The sequence below is a fragment of the Leucoraja erinacea genome, chromosome 5 (assembly GCF_028641065.1).
Source record: "Leucoraja erinacea ecotype New England chromosome 5, Leri_hhj_1, whole genome shotgun sequence".
Taxonomy (NCBI): Eukaryota; Metazoa; Chordata; class Chondrichthyes; order Rajiformes; family Rajidae; genus Leucoraja; species Leucoraja erinaceus.
The window spans coordinates 42714877-42736292 of NC_073381.1; the positions used below are offsets into that span (position 1 = coordinate 42714877).

Consider the following 21416-nt stretch of genomic DNA (forward strand, 5'->3'; position numbering starts at 1 on the left):
CAATACAGCCCATAACCTTTCGCCCCATATTCACTTTGAAGTGAATGGCACAGTTCGTTATTTCTCCAAAGCCTCAAGTGAAATCACAGTGGAATCACAGGTTATGAATGACCTGATTTAAGGGAAACCACTTTTAATCAAATTCTTCATACATTTTAAAACAATAGTAATAATGTTTCATTAATGACTGTATCCAGTATATATTCCTTTAGTTTAATTATTGAGAGTGTTCAGGTGATTATTCAAAAAAATAAAAAATAACTATAGCAAATGGACGTACAATGGTATAGGTTACGATAGATATGGGATGGTTCTGAGTTAGAGAAATCTGCTTACGGACAGCTCTCAGGAATGGAATCCATAAGTAACCCATGATGTGATGCATGTGTCCACAACTCTGCCTAGATATCTGTGGGACATTATTCATCCTCTCTTTCCCTGCACTGTTGAAGTGTCTCAACATGAAATGTTAACTGTTTCTATTTCCACAGATGCTGGTTGACCCGTTGAGCGTTTCCAGCATTTTTTGTTTTTATTTCAAATTTCAAACATTTGCAATATTTTTTGTTTATACTCAGTTGGCTATGCAGGTGCACAACCTTTTATCCGAAATTCCAAATAACGAAAAGCTCCGAATCGCGGACATTTTTTCGGTCCTTGAAGACGTTCACCGAGGGCGGCCCGCAGAGGTGACAGCGGAACCTCCGGTCGGTCCTCGAAGAAAAGGGAACTAAATCCCCATTCATAAAAGAGAAGGTGAGGGTATATTGCGTGGGAGGGTTAATAATTGACAATCTGCTGCTGCCTGCCCGCTGAGTTAAAAAGTTCCCACGGTAGACTCACGATACACAGTGTATCGTGAGTCTTGCGTGGGAACTTTTTAACTCAGCGGGCAGGCAGCAGCAGATTGTCGCTCCCTTCAGTTTCACCCCACCTACACCCCTCTGCTTCCCGGCCATGTGTGTGACCCCTTCCCTCCCCTCTCCAGCTCCCCGCCCATTGCACCGGCGCAGGGGCTTTGCACTGTCTTCACGTCGGCGATGTCAGCAGGTCAGTGCCAGTCACCGGAGACGTCAGGACCAACGGGACACCGACCCACAGGCCCACTGCAAGCACGGAGATCCCAGAGACCCACAGCCAGCAGCAGCCCAGCCCCGTTCCAACTCCAGAGGAACACGCTCCCCATAAGGACAGAAGCTGATGGTGTGCAAAGTACGTCTTGTTCTTGAGGTTGCGGATGAGGGGGCGCAGCTTGGGCTGTGACGTCTCCGGCGATCCCCCTGTACAGGAGCTGAGACTGGGAACTGTACCGCCCTTGCAGGTGAGCAGGAGAGTGGGGTTGTTTGCAGTTGCAGAGGGAGGGGGCAAGGGCGGCACAGTTCCCAGTCTCAGCTCCTGTCCAGGGGGGTGGCCGGAGACTTCAGGACCAACAGGAACCCACTACCCGATGGGCCGCTACAGCGACAAGTGGCAGTTCGCCCACAGTCCGAGCTGCGCCCCTTCATCCGCAACCCGGGTTCCTCTGGAGATGGAACGGGGCTGGGCTAGAGTTGCTGCTGGCTGTGAGTCTCTGGGATCTCCGTGCTTGCAGTCGGTGTCCCGTTGGCCGGAGACATCAGGACCACCAGAAGCCGCTCCCCGATGGGCCGCTACGGCTACAAGTGGCAGTTCACCCACAGCCCGAGCTGCGCCCCCTCATCGGGACACCGACCCCCAGGCCTACTGCAAGCACGGAGATCCCAGATCAGCAACTCCAGCCTGGCCCCGCTCCAACTCCACAGGAACACGCTCCCCGTAGGGGCAGACGCTGATGGTGTGCAAGGTAATTCTTGTTCTTGGGGTGGCGCAGCTCAGGCTGTGGGCGAACTGCCACTTGTCGCCGTAGCGGCCCATCGGGGAGCAGATTCCTCTGGAGTTGGAGGGGGAGGGGGGTATTTTGCTGTTTGATCGCCCCCTGCTATCCCAGGGACAGGGAGACACAGCGGCTTTTGAGAATGGTGGGCAATCACTTCCAACGTTCTGCCCACACAGTCAGTACACCTCTCCTACACTTGTCTCCCGCACTAAAATCATCTCGCAGAGAATGATCCCAGCCTAACCCTCCCTATTCTCTCCTATTCTGCAAGAAAAAACTACATTGAAGACTCAAACTCGCGATCGAGTAACTGCCGGGATCGAGGCGCAAACTCGCGACCTTGCGGATATGAGCCGAGCACTTTACCATTGAACCAGCTGTTAAAATCTACCACAAGTTGTGCACCTGTAGTGGGCAGATCACATCATTTTCAAGTATGACATTGGATTCCTGAAACAGACATTCTATTCTGAGCTAGGTCATGGGAAGGAATGACCATGTGGAGAAATGAAGCTATTTTATTCTCACAGATGGCAATGATTATTTAGAATTCTCTAACCTAGAAAGTTGCAGAGGCTCGGTAGTTTTTAAAGTGGAGGTGGTTAAATTTATGAAAAATTAGGTAATTGAAGGCGATGGGGATCTGACAAAGAAGGAGTTGAGGCCTGGGTAGATCAGCCAGTTACACTGAATGAGAAGGCGGCTTGAAGGGCAAGGGGGCCAATTCCTGTTCCTAGTCCCATCTAAAGTACCATGCTTAGTTCATGTGCCTTAATGTGGTGGTGCAAAATAGAGATGCAGGAAAAGATTTATACTCTTCCTTCAAATTATATTGGCTACCCATCCTCTAAAAATACTTCAAAATCAAACCTCCAGGAAGGATTACCTCAGAATCATGGAAATGTACAGTGCAGTCAGAGGCCTTTCAGCCTATCACGTCCATTTTGATCAGAACTTCTACTTCCCAGTCCATGAGGCTTGTGGGCTATATTCTTTCAAGTGCTTATTTTTTATGCAATATGAATTTCTGTCCCTACTATCCTTTAAGATACTGAATTCCAGATTGTCTTGGTGAAAGGAATTAAATTCATCAGCTTACCTCTTACACTCTACCAATAAACTTAAATGCTGTGTCCCATATTTATTCAAGATTCAAGATATTTTATTGTCATGTGTCCCAGATAGAACAATGAAATTCTTGCTTTGATTCAGCACAACAGAATATAGTATGCATAAATAAATACACAACAGATCAGTGTGACCATATACCATTGAATATGTATATGTACACACACATAAATAAGCAGATAAAGTGCAATGGGCTATTAATGTTCAGAGTTTAGTTTGAGTTGAGTTTAATAGCCTGATGGCTGTGGGGAAGTAGCTATTCCTGAACCTAAATGTTGCAGATTTCAGGCTCCTGTACCTTCTACCTGAAGGCAGCAGGGAGACGAGTGAGTGGCCAGGATGGTGTGGATCCTTGATGATGATGGCAGCCTTTTTGAGGCAGCGACTGCGTTAGATCCCCTTGATGGTAGGGAGGTCAGAGCCGACGATGCACTGGGAAGTATTTACGTTTTTTTGCGGTCTTTTTCGCTCCTGGGCGCTCAATTTGCCGGATCAAGCCACGATGCATCCGGTCAGCATGTTCTCTATTGTGCACCTGTAGATGTTCAAGAGAGTCCTCATTGACATACCGACTCTGTGTAATCTTCTCAGGAAGTAGAGGCGCTGATGTGCTTTCTTTATAATTGCATCAGTGTTCTCGGACCAGGAGAGATCTTCAGAGATATGCACGCACAGGAATTTGAAGTTCTTGACCCTCTCCACCATCGACTCGTTGATATAAATGGGACTATGGGTCCCCATCCTACCCCTTCCAAAGTCCACAATCAGTTCCTTGGTTTTGCTGGTGTTGAGAGCCAGGTTATTATGCTGGCACCATTTGGTCAAACGGTCGATCTCAATTCTATACTCTGACTCAACTCCATCAGTGATACGTCCCACAACAGTGGTGTCGTCAGCGAACCTGCTGATGGAGTTCGCACAATGGCCGGCTACGCAGTCATGAGTATAGAGTGAGTACAGCAGGGGGTTGAGCATGCAGCCTTGAGGTGCTCCCGTGCTGATTGTTATCAAGGCTGACACATTTCCACCAATACGGACAGACTGTGGTTTGTGAATGAGGAAGTCAAGGATTCGATTGCAGAGGGATGCGAAGAGACCCAGTTCTGAGAGTTTGGTAACCAGCTTGGAGGGGATGATTGTATTAAATGCCGAGCTGTAGTCAATGAATAACAGCCTGACATATGAGTTTTTATTGTCCAAGTGGTCCAGAGCGGGGTGGAGAGCCAGCGAGATCACATCCACAGTTGATCTGTTGTGGTGGTAAGCGAACTGCAGTGGGTCCAGGTTTTTGTCGAGGTATGAGTTGATTTGCTCCATGATCAACCTCTTAAAGCACTTCATCACCACTGACGTTAGTGCCACTGGTCGATAGTCATTGAGGCACATCACCTTACTCTTCTTGGGCACCGGTATAATTGATGCCCTTTTAAAGCAGGTGGAAACCTCAGACCTCAGAAATGAGAGGTTGAAAATGTCCGTAAAAACTCCAGTCAGTTGGTCCGCACAGGTTTTTAGCACACGACCGTGTATACCATCAGGTCCAGGCGCTTTCCGAGGGTTCACCCTTCTGAAGGATTTTCTGACGTTGACCTCTGTGACCGTGACTGAAATACCACCGAATGGGGGCTCGAGAAGGCACATCAGCTTACAGGTACTTGCAAAAGAAAATAGATCCTTCAGCTAAACCAGCCTACATATATCATGATTGAATATACCTCAATGAAAATAATCCCATCCTAGTCTTCAGTCACAAAAGGGACGGATTGCATCTTAACAGGTGGGAGAACCAGCATTCTGGCAGGCAGGTATGCCACTGCTACACGAGTGGTTTTAAACTGAATAAGGGGGGTGGGGTGTCAAATGGGATAGTCGAGGATGGAGTTAAAGGGAAAGAGAGTAAAGGGAAGGTTAATGACCTCAGAATTAACGGGAAGAAAGCTCACAAAGGGATAGGAGAGTGTGGCCAAGAGTAATAGGGGTCGATGTGAAAGGTGAGATATGTAAGGAATTAAAAGTATTGTATATGAATGTGCAATGTATAAGAAGTAAAGTAGATGAGGTTGAGGCTCAGTTAGAGGTTGGTAGATATGACATTGTGGGGATTACTGAGACGTGGCTGCAGGAGGATCGGGCCTGGGAACTTAATATTCAGGGTTATACATCCTATAGAAAGGACAGGCAGGTGGGCAGAGGAGGGGGGGGGGGGGTAGCTCTGCTGGTGAGGGATAGAATTCAGTCCCTTGCGAGGGAAGACATAGGGGCTGACGAGGTAGAGTCACTGTGGATTGAGTTGAGGAATTGTAAAGGCAAGAAGACACTAATTGGTGTTATCTAGATTCCCAAATAGTAGCCCGGATGTAGGGTGTAAGTTGCAGCAGGAGTTAAAACTGGCATGTAACAAAGGTAATGCCGCTATGGTGATGGGGGATTTCAATATGCAGGCAGACTGGGAAAATCAGGTTGGTTCAGGACCCCAAGAAAGAGAGTTTGTAGAATGCCTCTGAGATGGATTCTTAGAGCAGCTTGTAATGGAGCCGACCAGAGAAAAGGCAATTCTGGATTTAGTGTTATCCAATGAACCAGATATGATAAGAGAACTCGAGGTAAAGGAACCGCTTAGAGGTAGTGATCATAATATGATTAGTTTTAATCTGCAATTTAAGAAGGAGAAGGTTAAATCGGAAGTGTCAGTGATGCAGTTGAACAAAGGGGACTATGAAGGCATGAAAGGGAAGCTGGCCAGGGTAGACTGGAAAGGGATCCTAGCAGGAATGACGGTGGAACAGCAATGGCAGGAATTTCTGGGCATAATCCGGAAGATGCAGGATCATTTCATTCCAAAAAGGAAGGAAGATTCTAAGGGGAGTAGGAGGCAACCGTGGCTGACAAGAGAAGTTAGGGATAGAATAAAACTAAAAGAAAAGATGTATTACACAGCAAAGAGTAGCCGGAAGCCAGATGATTGGGAAACCTTCATAGGACAACAGAAGGAAACAAAACTTTGTATCTGTCTTCACTAAGGAAGACACAAACAATCTCCCAGATGTACTGGAGGACAGAGTATCTAAGGGGGAAGAGGAATTGAAAGAAATTTTCATTAGGCGAAAAATAGTATTGGGTAGGCTAATGGGACTGAAGGATGATAAATCCCCTGGGCCTGATGGTCTGCATCCCAGGGTCCTCAGGGAGGTGGCTCTAGAAATAGTGGACGCATTGGTGATTATTTTCCAATGTTCGATTGATTCAGGATCAGTTCCTGTGGATTGGAGGATAGCCAATGTTACCCCACTTTTCAAGAAAGGAGCGAGAGAGAAAACAGGGAATTACAGACCAATTAGTCTGACTTTGGTGGTGGGAAGGATGCTGGTCAATTATTAAAGAGGTAATAATGGGGCGTTTGGATAGCAGTAAAAGGATTAGTCCAAGTCAACATGGATTTAAGAAAGGGAAATCATGCTTGACTAATCTTCTGGAATTTTTAGAGGATGTGACAAGTAAAATGGATGAAGGGGTGCCAGTGGATGTAGTGTATTTCCACAAGTGTAGTGACTTTCAGAAAGCCTTTGATAAGGTCCCACACGGGAGATTGGTGACTAAAATTTAAGCACATGGTATTAGGGGTAGGGTGTTGACATGGATAAAAAATTGGTTGGCAGACCGGAAGCAAAGAGTAGGAGTGAACGGGTCCTTTTCAGAATGGCAGGCAGTGACGAGGGGAGTGCCGCAAGGCTCGATGTTGGGACCGCAACTGTTTACCATATATATATATTAATGATTTGGACGAGGGAATTAGGAGCAACACGAGCAAGTTTGCGGATGATACAAAGCTGGGTGGCAGTGTGAGCTGTGAAGAGGATGTTAGGAGGTTGCAGGGCGACCTGGACAAGTTGAGTGAGTGGGCAGATGTGTGGCAGATGCAGTATAATATAGATACATGTGAGGTTATCCACTTCGGCGGCAAAAACAAGGGGGCAGATTATTATCTCAATGGGGTTAGGTTAGGTAAGGGGGAGGTGCAGCGAGACCTCGGCGTCCTTGTACACCGGTCACTGAAAGTCGGCTTACAGGTACAGCATGCAGTGAAGAAAGCTAATGGAATGTTGGCCTTCATAACAAGAGGATTTCAGTATAGGAGTAAAGAGGTTCTTCTGCAGTAGATTAGGGCTCTGGTGAGACCACATCTGGAGTATTGTGTACAGTTTTGGTCTCCTAATTTGAGGAAGGACATCCTTGTGATTGAGGCAGTGCAGCATAGGTTCACGAGATTGATCCATGGGTTGGCGGGACTGTCATATGAGGAAAGATTGAAAAGACTAGGCTTGTATTCACTGGAGTTTAGAAGCATGAGGGGCAGGATCTTAAAGAAACATATAAAATTATAAAAGGACTGGACAAGCTAGATGCAAGAAAAATGTTCCCTATTTTGGGCGAGTCCAGAACCAGGGGCCACAGTCTTAGAATAAAGGGGAGGTCATTTAATACTGAGGTGAGAAACAACTTTTTCACCCAGAGAGTTGTGAATTTATGAAATTCCCTGCCACAGAGGGCAGCGGAGGCCAAGTCACTGGATGGATTTAAGAGAGAGTTAGATAGAGCTCTAGGGGCTAGTGCAGTCAAAGGATATGGGGAGAAGGCAGGCACGAATTATTGATAGGGGACGATCAGCCATGATCACAATGAATGGCGGTGCTGGCTTGCAGGGCCAAATGGCCTCCTCCTGCACCTATTTTCTATGTTTCTATGTAGTCAGTCTCCCCACTAAACAACAATTCTGCAGTCCTGGTGATGCGCTATCTCATTCTTCCTGCAGTGTGGTGACAAAACTACAAGGTGCACAACCTAGAGCCGAGTGGAGTTCATGGAGTTCAATCACCTTCTCATCTGCTCTTATAATTCTAAGCCTGGGATAATTAAGAAAACAATCTTGTATGTCTAACAATGTGTCATTTCATTAAATTACAGTGTATTTATCATCAACAGAATTAATTTCAGGTTCTTTTTCACTAACATATGGTGGTATCATCACGTAAACCCATTTTTAACAGAAGAAACATTATTGCAGTAACAGATTCACATGTTTCTTTTCATTTTTGTTTCATTTGTAAAATTGTTCAAATATTATGACTGAAAGTCAGAGAACGCACATTATTTACACAGAATTTTTTACATTATTTTCTTACCTGAGCATAGTTGTTCAATTTTGGTATAATTGAGCTCGAGAGAGTCATTGACCCATGCCAACATATCATGCCGGCTAAGATTTTCACTTGTCATAGAAGTGGAATATACATTTACTGCCATCCCCCAGCTACAGAAAGAACAAGAAATAGATTAAGATAGAAACAAATCAAATTCAAGGTATAGACACCCTGTAAAATATTTCTCCTCATAGTGCTCAAAACAACGATACGTTTTGCCAAAGGTAATCTCTATAATGGGAAATTGAAGCTCACTCATTCCTTAAACTTCCAAAACTAAGTAAATCAGAGAGATTCACTGAATACTGCTTCTTTTACGTTGTGATGGGAGTGAAATCTTGCAGCAGAAGGCCTGTTCAGATGAAAAACACCACCCAAACAATTTTTGCAAGACCCATTTTATTTTATTCGATTCTCTCACAAATGCATTGAATTAAGTCATACCCCAATGCTAAAAAACAAAATCCAGTTTGTTTCTGGACTGATATCAAGACCCAGGGGCTTTTGTACCATTCACCAAAGCACTAGAAATGCTACATAACCCAGTGAACTATTTTTTCCCCAACGCCAGAATCTTTCCAATATTCTTCAGAGACCCTCTATATTATTAAATGCAATTTAACTACCTCTGAAACCACCCCTTCCCCAGGTACCTTACCCTGCAACAGCAGGAGATGTAACACCTGTCCCTACACCTCCTCCATCATCTCCATCCAGGGACCCCATCATTCCTTTCAGGTGAGAGAAAGTCTTACGTGCACCACCTCTAAACTCAATTACTGTATCAGGTGTTCTCGATGTAACCTTCTGTACATTGCTGTGACTAAGCGTAAACTTGGTTACCACTTGTGCCCAGTCAGCCAAGGCCTACTGGATCTCACATATGTTAACCATTTTAACTCCTCTCCTCATTGACAGAGTGAAGCCACACCGGCAAACGTTAGGAACAGTACCTCATATTTCACTTGGGTAGCTTACAACGTTTGGTAAGGCTAATCCTCAATCTTTTTGTCTCTCAATTTGCCTTTGTCCAACCCCCCCACGACCACCACCCCCTGTATCAACCTATTACAAGCCAGGTAGACATAAAATGCTGGAGTAACTCAGCGGGACAGACAGCATCTCTGGTGAGAATGGGTGACGTTTCGGGTCAAGACCCTTCCTTTTTTTTCTATGGAAGTCAGTGGGTTTGTAATAGATGTCAGTCAATAGTTTATCTCCTGTGATGGAGATGGTGAGATCTAGAAACGGTAGGGAGATGTCGGAGATGGTCCAAGTGAATTTGAGTGCAGGATGGAAATTAGGCGTGAAGTTGATGAAGTCAGTGAGTTCTGCATGGGTGCAAGAGGTAGCACCAATGCAGTCGTCAATGTAGTGGAGATAGATTTCGGGGATAGGGCCAGTGTAAGCCTGGAACAGTGATTGTTCGATGTACCCTACAAAGAGGCAGGCATAGCTGGGACCCATGTGAGTGCCCATAACCACGCCTTGGATTTGGAGGAAGTGGGAGGAGTCGAAGGAGAAGTTGTTGAGGGTAAGGACCAGAAGAGAGTATTAGTACACAGAAATTAGCTGGTTCTGCGGTCGAGGATGAAATGGAGGGCTTTAAGACTTTCCTGGTCGGGGTTGGAGGTGTAGAGTGACTAAACATAATGATGAGGGAGTGCAGGTCTGGAAAAAGAAGAGACGAAGAGCGTGTGAGGTGTCTTAGACAAAGGTAGGGAGGGATTGGGCCGGGGGGGGGGCTTTAAGACGAACAAGCAGAAACAATGGGTCTGCCATGACAGTTCTGCTTTTGGATTTTGGGGAGAAGATAAAATCGGGTCGTACGGGGTTGGGGAATGATACGGTTGGAGGCTTTGCAAGGCAGAGAGCCGGAAGTAATGAAATCAGAAATGGTGTGTGATATTAAGATCTGGTGCTCGTCTGTGGGGTCATGGTCCAAGGATAAGTAGGAGGAGGTGCCTGAGAGTTGTCGCCTGGCCTAGAGGTCAGAGTGCCAGACTACTAGGGCACCTCCCTTGTCAGCAGGTTTGATTATTAAGTTGGGGTTGCTGCAGAGTGAGTGGAGGGCTGTATATTCACGGGGGAAGAGGTTAGAGTAAGTAAGGAGAATGAAAAAGTTGAGGCGGTTGATCACCCGCCGGCAGTTGGAAATGAAAAGGTCGAAGGCCATCTGGGGGAGTCCGAGAGGAGGTGGTCCGGTGGAGATGGGAGAAGGGCTCATCACTAGGTGGCGAGGTCTCCTTCCCATAGAAAAAGGCACGGAGGTAGAGGCGACGGAAGAGCACTATATTGGGTCCGGAACTCGTTGAAGTGGGGACGGAGGGAAACAAAGGTGCGGCCTTTGCTGAGGACAGACTGTTACGTATCAGAAAGGGGGAGGTCAGAGGAGATGGTGCGCAACGGTTCCTGCCAGCCTTTGTTCTGCCCCTCCTCTCTTCTAGCCCCTCCTCCCCCACCAAAGGGTTCCAACCTCAAAACATCTCCTATCCATGTTCTCCAGAGATTGCTGAGTTACCCCACCACTTAATGCGGGTTTTTTTCCCATGTGTCACATATGGACTTACCTAATAATAACTGCTTGCGATTTACTCTTATTGCACCGTAATCTGTCTCACTCCAATTTATTACCATCCCCCAAGGTCCAGTCTATCCCCATTCAAAACAATCTTAAAACTTATAGAGTTGTCATAATTGTCCCCAAAATATTCTTCCACCAAAACACCGCCATTAGTCAAGCTCGTTTCCCAACACAAGGTCCATTATATTCCCTTCTCAAGTTGGACAGTTTTAGGGAAAACCTCTTGGATAAGCCTAACAAATTCTGCCCCATCAGAGCATTACGTACTGAAGTAGTCCCAGTCTATATCGGGGATGTTAGAGAGCCACTAAGATAATGATGATGCTTTTGCATCTTTCTGTAATCAGTCCACATGTCCATTCCTCTATCTCCCACTGGTTACTGGGAGGACTATAGTACAATCCCACTAGTGATTGCACCTGTCTTATTTTCTTAGCTCTACCCATACTACCTTCGTGGGTGAACCCTCCAGCATGTCCTCTCTAAACGCTGATGTGATATTCTCCCTGATTAGTAGATGAACAGACCTCCTTTAACTCCTTCTCTGTTACTTCTGAAACATCAAAAGCCTACAATTTGTGAAAGGTGGACCTCGAGGATTCAACTTGAAAAGACAAATCAAGTAAATTTTTTCTCAGTCTTTAGACCAGGGGTCAGCAACCTACGCCCCAAAATCATCCGGCCCGCAGGCGTAGTTTTTTTCCTCAATCACCCGGCCCGCAGACTTCCATCATCTCCGGTACCTGGAATGTTTAAGAAAGAACTACAGATTCTGGAAAAATCGAAGGTAGAAAATAATGCTGGTGAATTTCTCCAGCATTTTTTTCTACCTCCGGTACGTGGAAGGTGATTTGGATGTACTGCATCCTGCGCAAAGCCGCCTACATGGCCGCGCACCTTCTGTGTCTGGACTTCACTGTCGGGATCGGGGTTGTCAGTAGGCCGGGGATGAGCGAGTAAGTGTTTGAGCTCAGTGCTCCGGCTGGCGTCCTTGAAGGAACGGGATCTATGTGAACACGTGATTTGATGCTTGCCATCCGGGGCGGGATCCTGGTGTACACGTGATAGATGTGGCCCGCCATCCGCGTACAAACATATGCGCTGGCCCCTTGGCAGAAAAGGTTGCCGACCCCTGCTTTAGATTAACAAAACAATCTCAGTAACAGTTGCCATCAGAAAGGAGAAGAAGCTGCTAACAAATGCATTTGCAAAGTTGAATGAGGTTCAACATAAAACTTCAGTTAAGCAACTAGATTACAACAGGATTGGGCATCTCAAGTCAGACTATCACAAACTTCATCTATCTACAGCCAAGGAGGAGGATAGTCAGGCTGCATTTATGAGAAAAGTTATTTTCCCTGCTTTTTAATGGGCATTATTTGTTGTTAACAATTGTTGTTTCCTTAAAAACATTTTGTCCGAAATAATGCCCAATTCAAAGCAGGACAAAAATCATACCCTTGATTTTGCTGTTCATTCCGTTATTTTTTAATTTTATTGGTCTCTGAATGTTGCACCATCAAAACAAAAAATCAGACTGTCACTCAAATTAGTCTTTATTCTTGGATGAGATTAATCACTGACCATATGTGATATCATCAGTTTGCATAATTATTAATTTTTAAAAAAGACACATTTCATGACCAAAAGGCAATAAAATGTCCAGCTTTTTGGGTCACATTGATAATCATTTATGTTTGCAAATTTGAGTCCTTTCTAATACTCACCCAAAAAAAAAATCAACTAATAATTTGAACATTTAAAAAAATCTCCAACTTTGGAAACACAGATGAATCCAACTGCATGTGCCTTTTAGTGGAATTCCGTTTTAGATTTAATGTCAATCAACAGCACTTCAATAATTTCATTTCCCTGGTACAAAAGTGCATGGACCTTTTGAAAGTTAGCTCAATGATTGTTGAAAGCAAACCTTTCAACCACGTTAAATGCAGGCTGAACTGAAACTTTTTTCAGCCACGTCAGCAACAGCAGTGCAATTTTAGATGAATTAGTGGCCTGTTTCATTTGTTGATAGAAGCATTAGCAAGATTCAGTAGCAATTCTGCAATTCATTGCAGCACCAAAACATATCAAACCAAATCCAATTTTGCCTCGATAAAATTTATTTTAATACTTGACATGTTAATGGCCTTAAATTTTCTTTAATGTCAAAGAAGTCAAACTAATTAAATGAAATTGAATGATAAAAGTTACATTTAATATTACAGAAGCAGCTTATTAATTTCTTAGGAAACCTTTTTAATCAACTAGGAAAGTTGAAATTGTATCGTTTTATACTGTAAATTTCGAATCAACAATCTGTCACTGCAGATATGATACTGCACTGCTGGATCAGCCTACTGCACTAAAATAAAGCACATACAGGTGCACAACCTTTTATCCGAAGATCCAAATAACGAAAACCTCCGAATAGCGACATTTTTTCGGTCTTTGAAGAAAGGTCCTTGAAAACGTTCACCGAGGGCGGCCCGCAGAGGTGACAGCGGAACCTCCGGTCTGTCCTCGAAGAAAGGGGAACTAAATCCCCATTCATAAAAGAGAAGGTGAGGGTATATTGCGCGGGAGGGTTAATAATTGACAATATGCTGCTACCTGCCAGCTGAGTTAAAAAGTTCCCACGGTAGACTCACGATACACAGTGTATCGTGAGTCTTGCGTGGGAACTTTTTAACTCGGCTTGCAGGCAGCAGTAGATGGTCGCTCCCTTTCAGTTTCACCCCACCTACACCCCTCTGCTTCCCGGCCATGTGTGTGACCCCTTCCCTCCCCTCTCCAGCTCCCCGCTCATTGCACCGGCGCGGGGGCTTTGTACTGTCTTCACGTCGCGATGCTAGCAGCACAGTGCCAGTCACCGGAGACGTCAGGACCAACGGAACACCGACCCCCAGGCCCACTGCAAGCACGGAGATCCCAGATCAGCAACTCCAGCCCAGCCCCGTTCCAACTCCAGAGGAACACGCTCCCCGTATGGGCAGAAGCTGATGGTGTGCAAGGGGTACGTCTTGTTCTTGGGGTCGCACAGCTCGGGCTGTGGGCGAACTGCCACTTGTCGCCATAGCGGCCCATCGGGGAGCGGATTCCGCTGGAGTTGGAGGGGGAGGGGGGTATTGTGCTGTTTGATCGCCCCCTACTATTCCAGGGACAGGGAGACAGGACGTTCACTGAGGGCGGCCCGCAGAGGTGACAGCGGAACCTCCGGTCGGTCCTCGAAGAAAGGGGAACTAAATCCCCATCCATAAAAGAGAAGGTGAGGGTATATTGCGCGGGAGGGTTAATAATTGACAATATGCTGCTACCTGCCCACTGAGTTAAAAAGTTCCCACGGTAGACACGATACACAGTGTATCGTGAGTCTTGCGTGGGAACTTTTTAACTCAGCGTGCAGGCAGCAGCAGATTGTCGCTCCCTTCAGTTTCACCCCACCTACACCCCTCTGCTCCCTGGCCATGTGTGTGACCCCTTCCCTCCCCAACTCCCCGCTCATTGCACTGGCGCGGGGGCTTTGCACTGTCTTCACGTCGGCGATGGCAGCAGGCCAGTGCAGTCACCAGAGACGTCAAGATCAATTGGACGTCGACCACCAGGCCCACCGCAAGCACGGAGAACACAGAGACCCACAGCCAACAGCAGCCCAGCCCCGCTCCAACTACAGAGGAATCTGGGTTGCGGATGACGGGGCGCAGCTCGGGGCGTCGTAGCGGCCCATCGGGGAGCGGGTTCCTGTTGGTCCTGACGTCTCCGGCCACCTGCTATCCTCCGGGAACTGTACCGCCCTTGCAGGAGAGTGGGGTTGTTTGCAGTTGCAGAGGGAGGGGGCAAGGGCGGTACAGTTCCCAGTCTCAGCTCCAGTCCAGGGGGGTGGCCGGAGACGTCAGGACCAACGGGACAACGACCTCCAGGCCCACTGCAAGCACGGAGATCCCAGAGGCCCACAGCCAGCAGCAACTCCAGCCCAGCCCCGCTCCAACTCCAGAGGAACACATAGGGGCAGAAGCGGATGGTGTGCAAGGTACGTCTCGTTCTTGGGGTGGCGCAGCTCGGGCTGTGGGCAAACTGCCACGTCGCCGTAGCGGCCCATCGGGGAGCGGATTCCTCTGGAGTTGGAGGGGGAGGGGGGTATTGTGCTGTTTGATCGCCCCCTGCTATCCCAGGGACAGGGGGACACAGCGGCTTTTTAGACTGGTGGGCAATCACTTCCAAAGTTCTGCCCACACAGTCAGTACACCTCTCCTACACTGCATTTCATACAAACATTTATTCTGCAAGAAAAAACGACATTGAAGACTCAAACTCGCGACCGAGTAACTGCCGGGATCAAGGCGCAAACTCGCGACCTTGCGGATATGAGCCGAGCACTCTACCACTGAGCCAGCCATTAAAATCTACGCTAAAAAATTTCCATTCCGAAGACCGACAAATTCTGAATTACGAAAAGTGTCTGGTCCCAAGGCTTTCGGATAAAAGGTTGTGCACCTGTATATGCAAAACAGAGGCAACTTTCTTTAGAGCTAAATTGTCTATTACTTCACTGCAAAAAATAACTGCACTTTTCATGAAAATTATTTTTTTGTCTTAACTTGATGCTAAATGGTATCTTCTATCTATACATAACTAAAACTCTGATCTTGTTATCTTCCGGTTTGGCAGTCTTTCTATTTGCGCAAAAACGGTTCGCAAAAACGGTACCCGACCCAGCCCAGCTTGGGAGACCCAGCCCAGCTTGGGAGACCCAGCCCAGCCCAGCCCAGCTTGGGAGACCCAGCCCAGAGTCGGAGATGACACCAAACGGAAAGTGGAGACTCTGATCCCAGTGGAGAAGAACGACTAGTGACCAGCGCCCACTGTGAATCCCCATCGCACCGCCAATTCCAGCCATTACCTCTCTGGTCCCCCTCGCAGGCTCCTCCCCGCCTCCCCCTTGATGCCCCTCCCTTCCCCATGCCTCTTCCCCTGTCTTTTCTCTGAGCTCACTCACCCCACCCACACCCCACTCCCCCAACTCACACACCTCTCCCCTCCACCCCCCCGCACCCATAAAAACCCTCGCCCCCACAATCCCCCTCGCCCCCACAACCCCTCCGCCCCCAAAACCCCCCACCCGCACACCTCTTCGCCCCAAAACCCCTTTCCCTCCACATCCCTACCCCCCACAGCCCCCCGCCCACACACACCCCCCACCCAATCACAGACCCCCGCCCACACATCCCCCACTCCCCCTCCCGCCCACATACACACCTCCCCCCCACCCCATCCCACGCCACCTTCATACCTCCCTCCCTCTCCCACACCTCCCCATCCACACACATCCCTCCTCCCCCCCCCCTCCCTTCCTCCCCTCCCACACATGAAGAGGAGGGGAGGGAGTGCTCGGGGATGAGGGGAAATGAGCCGCGCCTGCGCAGTTATGGGCTATGGGCGAGTGGTGGAATATTGCATTGGGGGAACGGGTGAGTGTTGGAATATTGCGTTGCGGAATGGGTTGCGTTGGGGGACCAGGCCTCCCATGTGACTGGGATCCAACGGGTCCCAGTTAGTCTAGTAGAATTAAATGGAAAATGTGAATGTTTTATTCCATAGTCGCCTATAACTTAAAATGTGTAACAAATAAATAGCAAATTAGTTCTTCACTGTGTAATCCATCTATAACCATATGCGATGTATGGTAACTAAAAATTAAATCTTCACGCAAAACAATTTACAAATCGAGATTTAACTTATTGCATCTTCCACTTTGGATTGCAGATCCATTAAATTTGTTCCAACGTTTCAGATTATTTTTTATTCTTAAACCAACCCGTTACATGTTGTATTTAAAGTCAAGCAAATTGCAGCATTATAAAAAGCAAAAATGAAAGAGATAAGAAAAGAATGGTGCATTTGATATTGTTTAAATGCAACTTTAACATTGCATTAGCTTATTTTAACAACATTTATAGATGCATTGATATCAGCATTTAATGTCTTGGAGAGAATAGTTCTATCATTCAGAACATTTCATATTCTGAAACACACCTACTTCAACAGCAACTAAGATCATTTTCTTCCACTACAACATTGCAGAATTGAGCAAAGTGTAAATATTTCCCTTTCCCAATAAATATGAAAAACTATATAAAATTAGAAAACAACTGCCTGCAGTACATTAGATTTATCTTACATAAATATACTATTTTTATATACCAAGTACAGCATACCTAAAATGCTGATCTTTTCTGGCTGTTCTTGCAAATTATTTTGCTTTCAATGGAATTGCTGCTTCTAGATGGAAACAAGTAAATAGAGGAAACAGGGAAGGAGCCATGATAGGGATGTGAATGAAATGCTGCATTTAGTGACTCAGCATTTAGTTCATTGGAGCCCATTTGAGATAACACAGCTCACCTCCCACTTGACATAATAGCAAATAATTGCTAAAAGCAATTGCATACTAAGCGCTTTGGAAAAGGATTAGATTGGAAGATAACAAATTATGGTGGGCATATAGTCAAGCAATCTGACATCAACAACAACAATCAACAAACAGTTTTATTTGTCACATTGCACACAAAGTGCAAGTGAAATTAATTTGCCAGCAGCGGTAATATGAAAAAGAACACACAAAAACACACTAAAAATGTAACACAAACATCCACCACAGCATTTATCACTGTGGTGGAAGGCATAAAAATTGGCCAGTCCACCTCCATTTCCCCCCATGATCGGGAACTCAACCCTCCGCAGCTGTCGCTGCGTGAGTCCAGATGTGCAGACAACGTAAAAAGTCCAGGTAAATCCTGAAACGGTGCCTCCCCCACCGGAGACCTTGGCTTCAAGTTGGTGTAGGCCGCAGGCCGGCGGTCGGAGATTTAAAGTTTGCGCCGCAGCCAGAAGCACCGCAGCTCACAGGGCCGGTAGTCGAAGCTCCCCTCCAGGGACCCCGCTCCTGATGGTAAGTCCACGCCGCGCCCGCGGGCCGGCAGTCGGAGCTTCTTCTTCTCCCCGGGTCCCCCACGAGGTATCCCAGGCTGCGGACGTCGCGCCGGCCGGAGCTCTGCAGACCGTGGCTTCAGGCTGCCATGGGCCAGCGAACGGAGCGCTCCCTTCCAGCGAGCCCCGGCGAGGGCTCGCCCGCTCCGAGCCGAGAATCCGCGCTATGCCCGCTGCTGAAGCCCCAGGCACGTCTCCGGGAAAGGCCGCACCGATACTTGCCGTTAGGCCACGGGGGAGGCGACATTGAAAAAGTCACCTCACCGTTTTCCCCCTTACCCCCCCACACCACCCCCCCCACACAAGACACACAAAGAAACATTAAAAACATACATTAAAACACACTACAAAAATAAAAAAAGTTGAAAAGACTAACACGCTGCCGACAGGGCTGCCGGCTTGCAGCGCCCCCACCGACACGATGTAGTCTTAATGGTAACTGCTAGTCAATTTATATTGTCAGATCACAGTACAAACCAAACATTTTTATTTAATATATTGTTGATTTGCCATGCATTAATTATTACATTTTAAATGCTATCTTTAAAGCAGTATTTTCAGAAGGAGTTCAATCTTATTTTGTGTATTCCAGCAGAAAACAGAGCATCGAATAAAATAGAAAAGATTATTTTGCCTTATGAACAGACTACGTTTTCCTCGCAGAGACATCTCAGATTAGTTCAATCCATTTAGAATAAACTGGACCAAGTGCCCCACCTACGCAATATGAGGGGGAGGGGTGGGGGGAGTGGCCGTCCTGCCTTGCGAGTGCATTGTGACGTCACTCAGAATTTTCCCCCCAAAATGGGTGAGTTTGAAGAAATCGGACTGTTTTTAAAATGTCAACAATTAATAACTTTTGAAATATAGGTGGAAATGCGACGGGAAGATTATATCGCCACCAGGGGGAAATGCGAGTAGGATGAGTGAAAATGGGAAGGCTGTGGCCTAGAGTTTGGAAGAAGATAGGAATTAATCAGATTGACACACACACAGAAAAATTGTGGGCACAAACAAGATAAAGACTTTTAATTATATAGAGATAATAATTATGTTCCCATCACTACAGAGAATACCTAGTTGTTGTAAGTTAGGGAAGAAGTACAAGTCTATTGAGTATAGGGTGATTTCACGAAAGGTCACTGGAGCATAGATCCTCACCCACGTGACCGCAAAATTTAACTGGAGTACACTCGGCACTTCCGGTACATGTTAGTGAAGCTGAAAACACGCACTTTCACACCCGTTAAAAACCGCGAAAACGGCCCGTTTTCGAGCTGTAAATTACTGTGCCAGTCGGGGTGAGGCACAGCTACCTAACTTTACAGTCCAGAAGAAAGATAAAAACTAAGGTAAATTCAAGAGGGAGCTGAAGGTGCAAAAACAGCGGAAGTGATCAGCGGACATTTGCCGTGGAGATATAAAGATAGAAAATATCGGGAATTATCGCGTTTGCTCACTGCATTTCAATTCTCACCTGTACTCGTGCCAAAATAATTGTTCTTTAAAGCACAACTTACTTTAGCCATTCTATCATGTAATATTTTAAAAACCAAATGTGAAAACAGAATTGAGATAACTGAAGTATGTATTTTCAATTTACTGTTTGTAATTGATAATCAAATATGGATTGTTTTTGATCAATTGAGAAAAAATGACGACAAAAAAAGTTCAGAAAGTCACATTTCACAATAGGGTGATTTCACGAAAGGTCACTGGAGCGTAGATCCGCACCCACGTGACCGAAAATTTAAACTGGAGTACACTTAGTACTTCCGGTACATGTTAGTGAATGGGAAAACACGCACTTTCACACCCATTAAAAACATTGAAAACGGCCAGTGTTTGAGCTGCAATTTACTGTGCCAGTCGGGGTGATGGTGAGGCACAGCTACCTAACTTTACAGTCCAAAAAAAAGATAGAAACTAAGGTAAATTCAAGAGGGAGCTGAAGGTGCAAAACCAGCGGAAGTGCTTCGCGGACATTTGTCGTGGAGATTTAAAGTAGGACATTTTATTTGCCAAAATATATTTCTCAATGTTTCTTGTTTAAAGCACATGCACATTCACCCAAACTACTTATTTATTTATTTATCATCTAATAACAGACAAGCCTGCAGCATGGAATGATGTCAACAATCCTGATTTTGGCAAATAATAAAATGTCCTAATTTTGTCCAGCTAACAGCTGACAATTATCCCATTCCTTAGCTTGCATCTGAGGAAAATTTATTTCAAAACGCATTGATAGTTTACGATTATTTAAATGGTAAATGTAGCTTCAGAAGCGTTTTCATTTTGCATGTTAAAACCCACCTGAGAACCATGGGCGATTTTGCAATTTTACTGAGGGATTTTTCACTTCTAAAACTTTTCATATAACAAATGAATAAAGATAAAAAAGTCAATAATGCCTTACTTTTGATGAAATGCAGCGAGCAAACGCGACAATTCCCGATATTTTGGATCTTTAAATCTCCACGACAAATGTCCGCTGGTCATTTCCGCTGGATTTGCACCTTCAGCTCCCTCTTGAATTTACCTTAGTTTCTATCTTTTATTTGGACTGTAAATTTAGGTAGCTGTGCCTCACGGTCACCCCGACTGGCACAGTAAATTGCAGCTCAAAAACTGGCCGTTTTCGATGTTTTTAACGGGTGTGAAAGTGCGTGTTTTCCCATTCACTAACATGTACCAGATGTATAGCATGTACTCCACTTCAGATTTTCGGTCACGTGGGTGCGGATCTACGCTCCAGTGATCTTTCGTGAAATCACCCTATAGTGAATCGGGTGATGGGGCTAATTGACCTACTCCGATTCTTCTGTCCAAATAGCAAACTATGAGAATGAAGCCTTGTTATTGTCCCAGTTAATTACACAACTACATCTGCCAGAATCCACATTAGGTCCATTAACCATAACTAAAATTAAAAAAGCAGCAGACATTTAAACCTAGGATGATAAATATGATTTGACAACATGATTTCCAAATGTGTTTTATGTGATATTAACCATACACACACTTCTAGTTTTACAAGGTCTACTTGTGGGAAGCATATCCACTACGAAAAGTAAAATAATACATTTGCGGGGAACCTAACACAGCCATTCAAAAACAAGTATTCATAAATGTTTCTCATAATAATAATAATAATAATAATTTTATTTATAGAGCACTTTAAAAACAAACATAGCTGCAACAAAGTGCTGTACATCACTAATCATTGACAAAAAAGTTAATACACACCAAAAATAACAATCAAAAGAAATAGTAGGAAAAGACATGTAAAATAAAGAAACATCAAAAACCCCACAAACAGAAGCAAAGCCTCAGGCATGGTCAAAAGCCAGGGAGTACAAATGTGTTTTAACACTGGATTTGAAGATGGACAGTGAGGGGGTCTGTCTGATGTGCACCGGCAGGGTGTTCCAGAGTGCCGGAGCAGCAACAGAGAAGGCTCTATCCCCTCTGAGCCTCCGACTAGACCTCAGTACCTCCAGGAGCAGCTGACCAGCTGACCTGAGGGACCGGGCAGGAGCGTATGGGTGGAGCAGCTCAGAGAGGTAAGGCGGGGCGAGCCCATTCAGAGATTTAAAAACAAATAACAGTACCTTAAAATGAACTCGAAAGTGCACCGGGAGCCAGTGTAGGGAGGCCCGAA

General features: G+C 45.8%; 1 protein-coding gene across 1 annotated transcript in view; it reads right to left on the bottom strand.

The window, feature by feature from the left end:
• The window catches only part of mapre3b (microtubule-associated protein, RP/EB family, member 3b), a 68567-nt gene that overhangs the window by 40399 nt on the left and 6752 nt on the right, over nt 1–21416 (bottom strand). Inside the window, exon 2 of the mRNA XM_055635438.1 lies at nt 8164–8291. Within this exon, the coding sequence (XP_055491413.1) occupies nt 8164–8284 (121 nt within the window). The 5' untranslated portion in view covers nt 8285–8291. The remainder of the gene's footprint in view (nt 1–8163; nt 8292–21416) is intronic.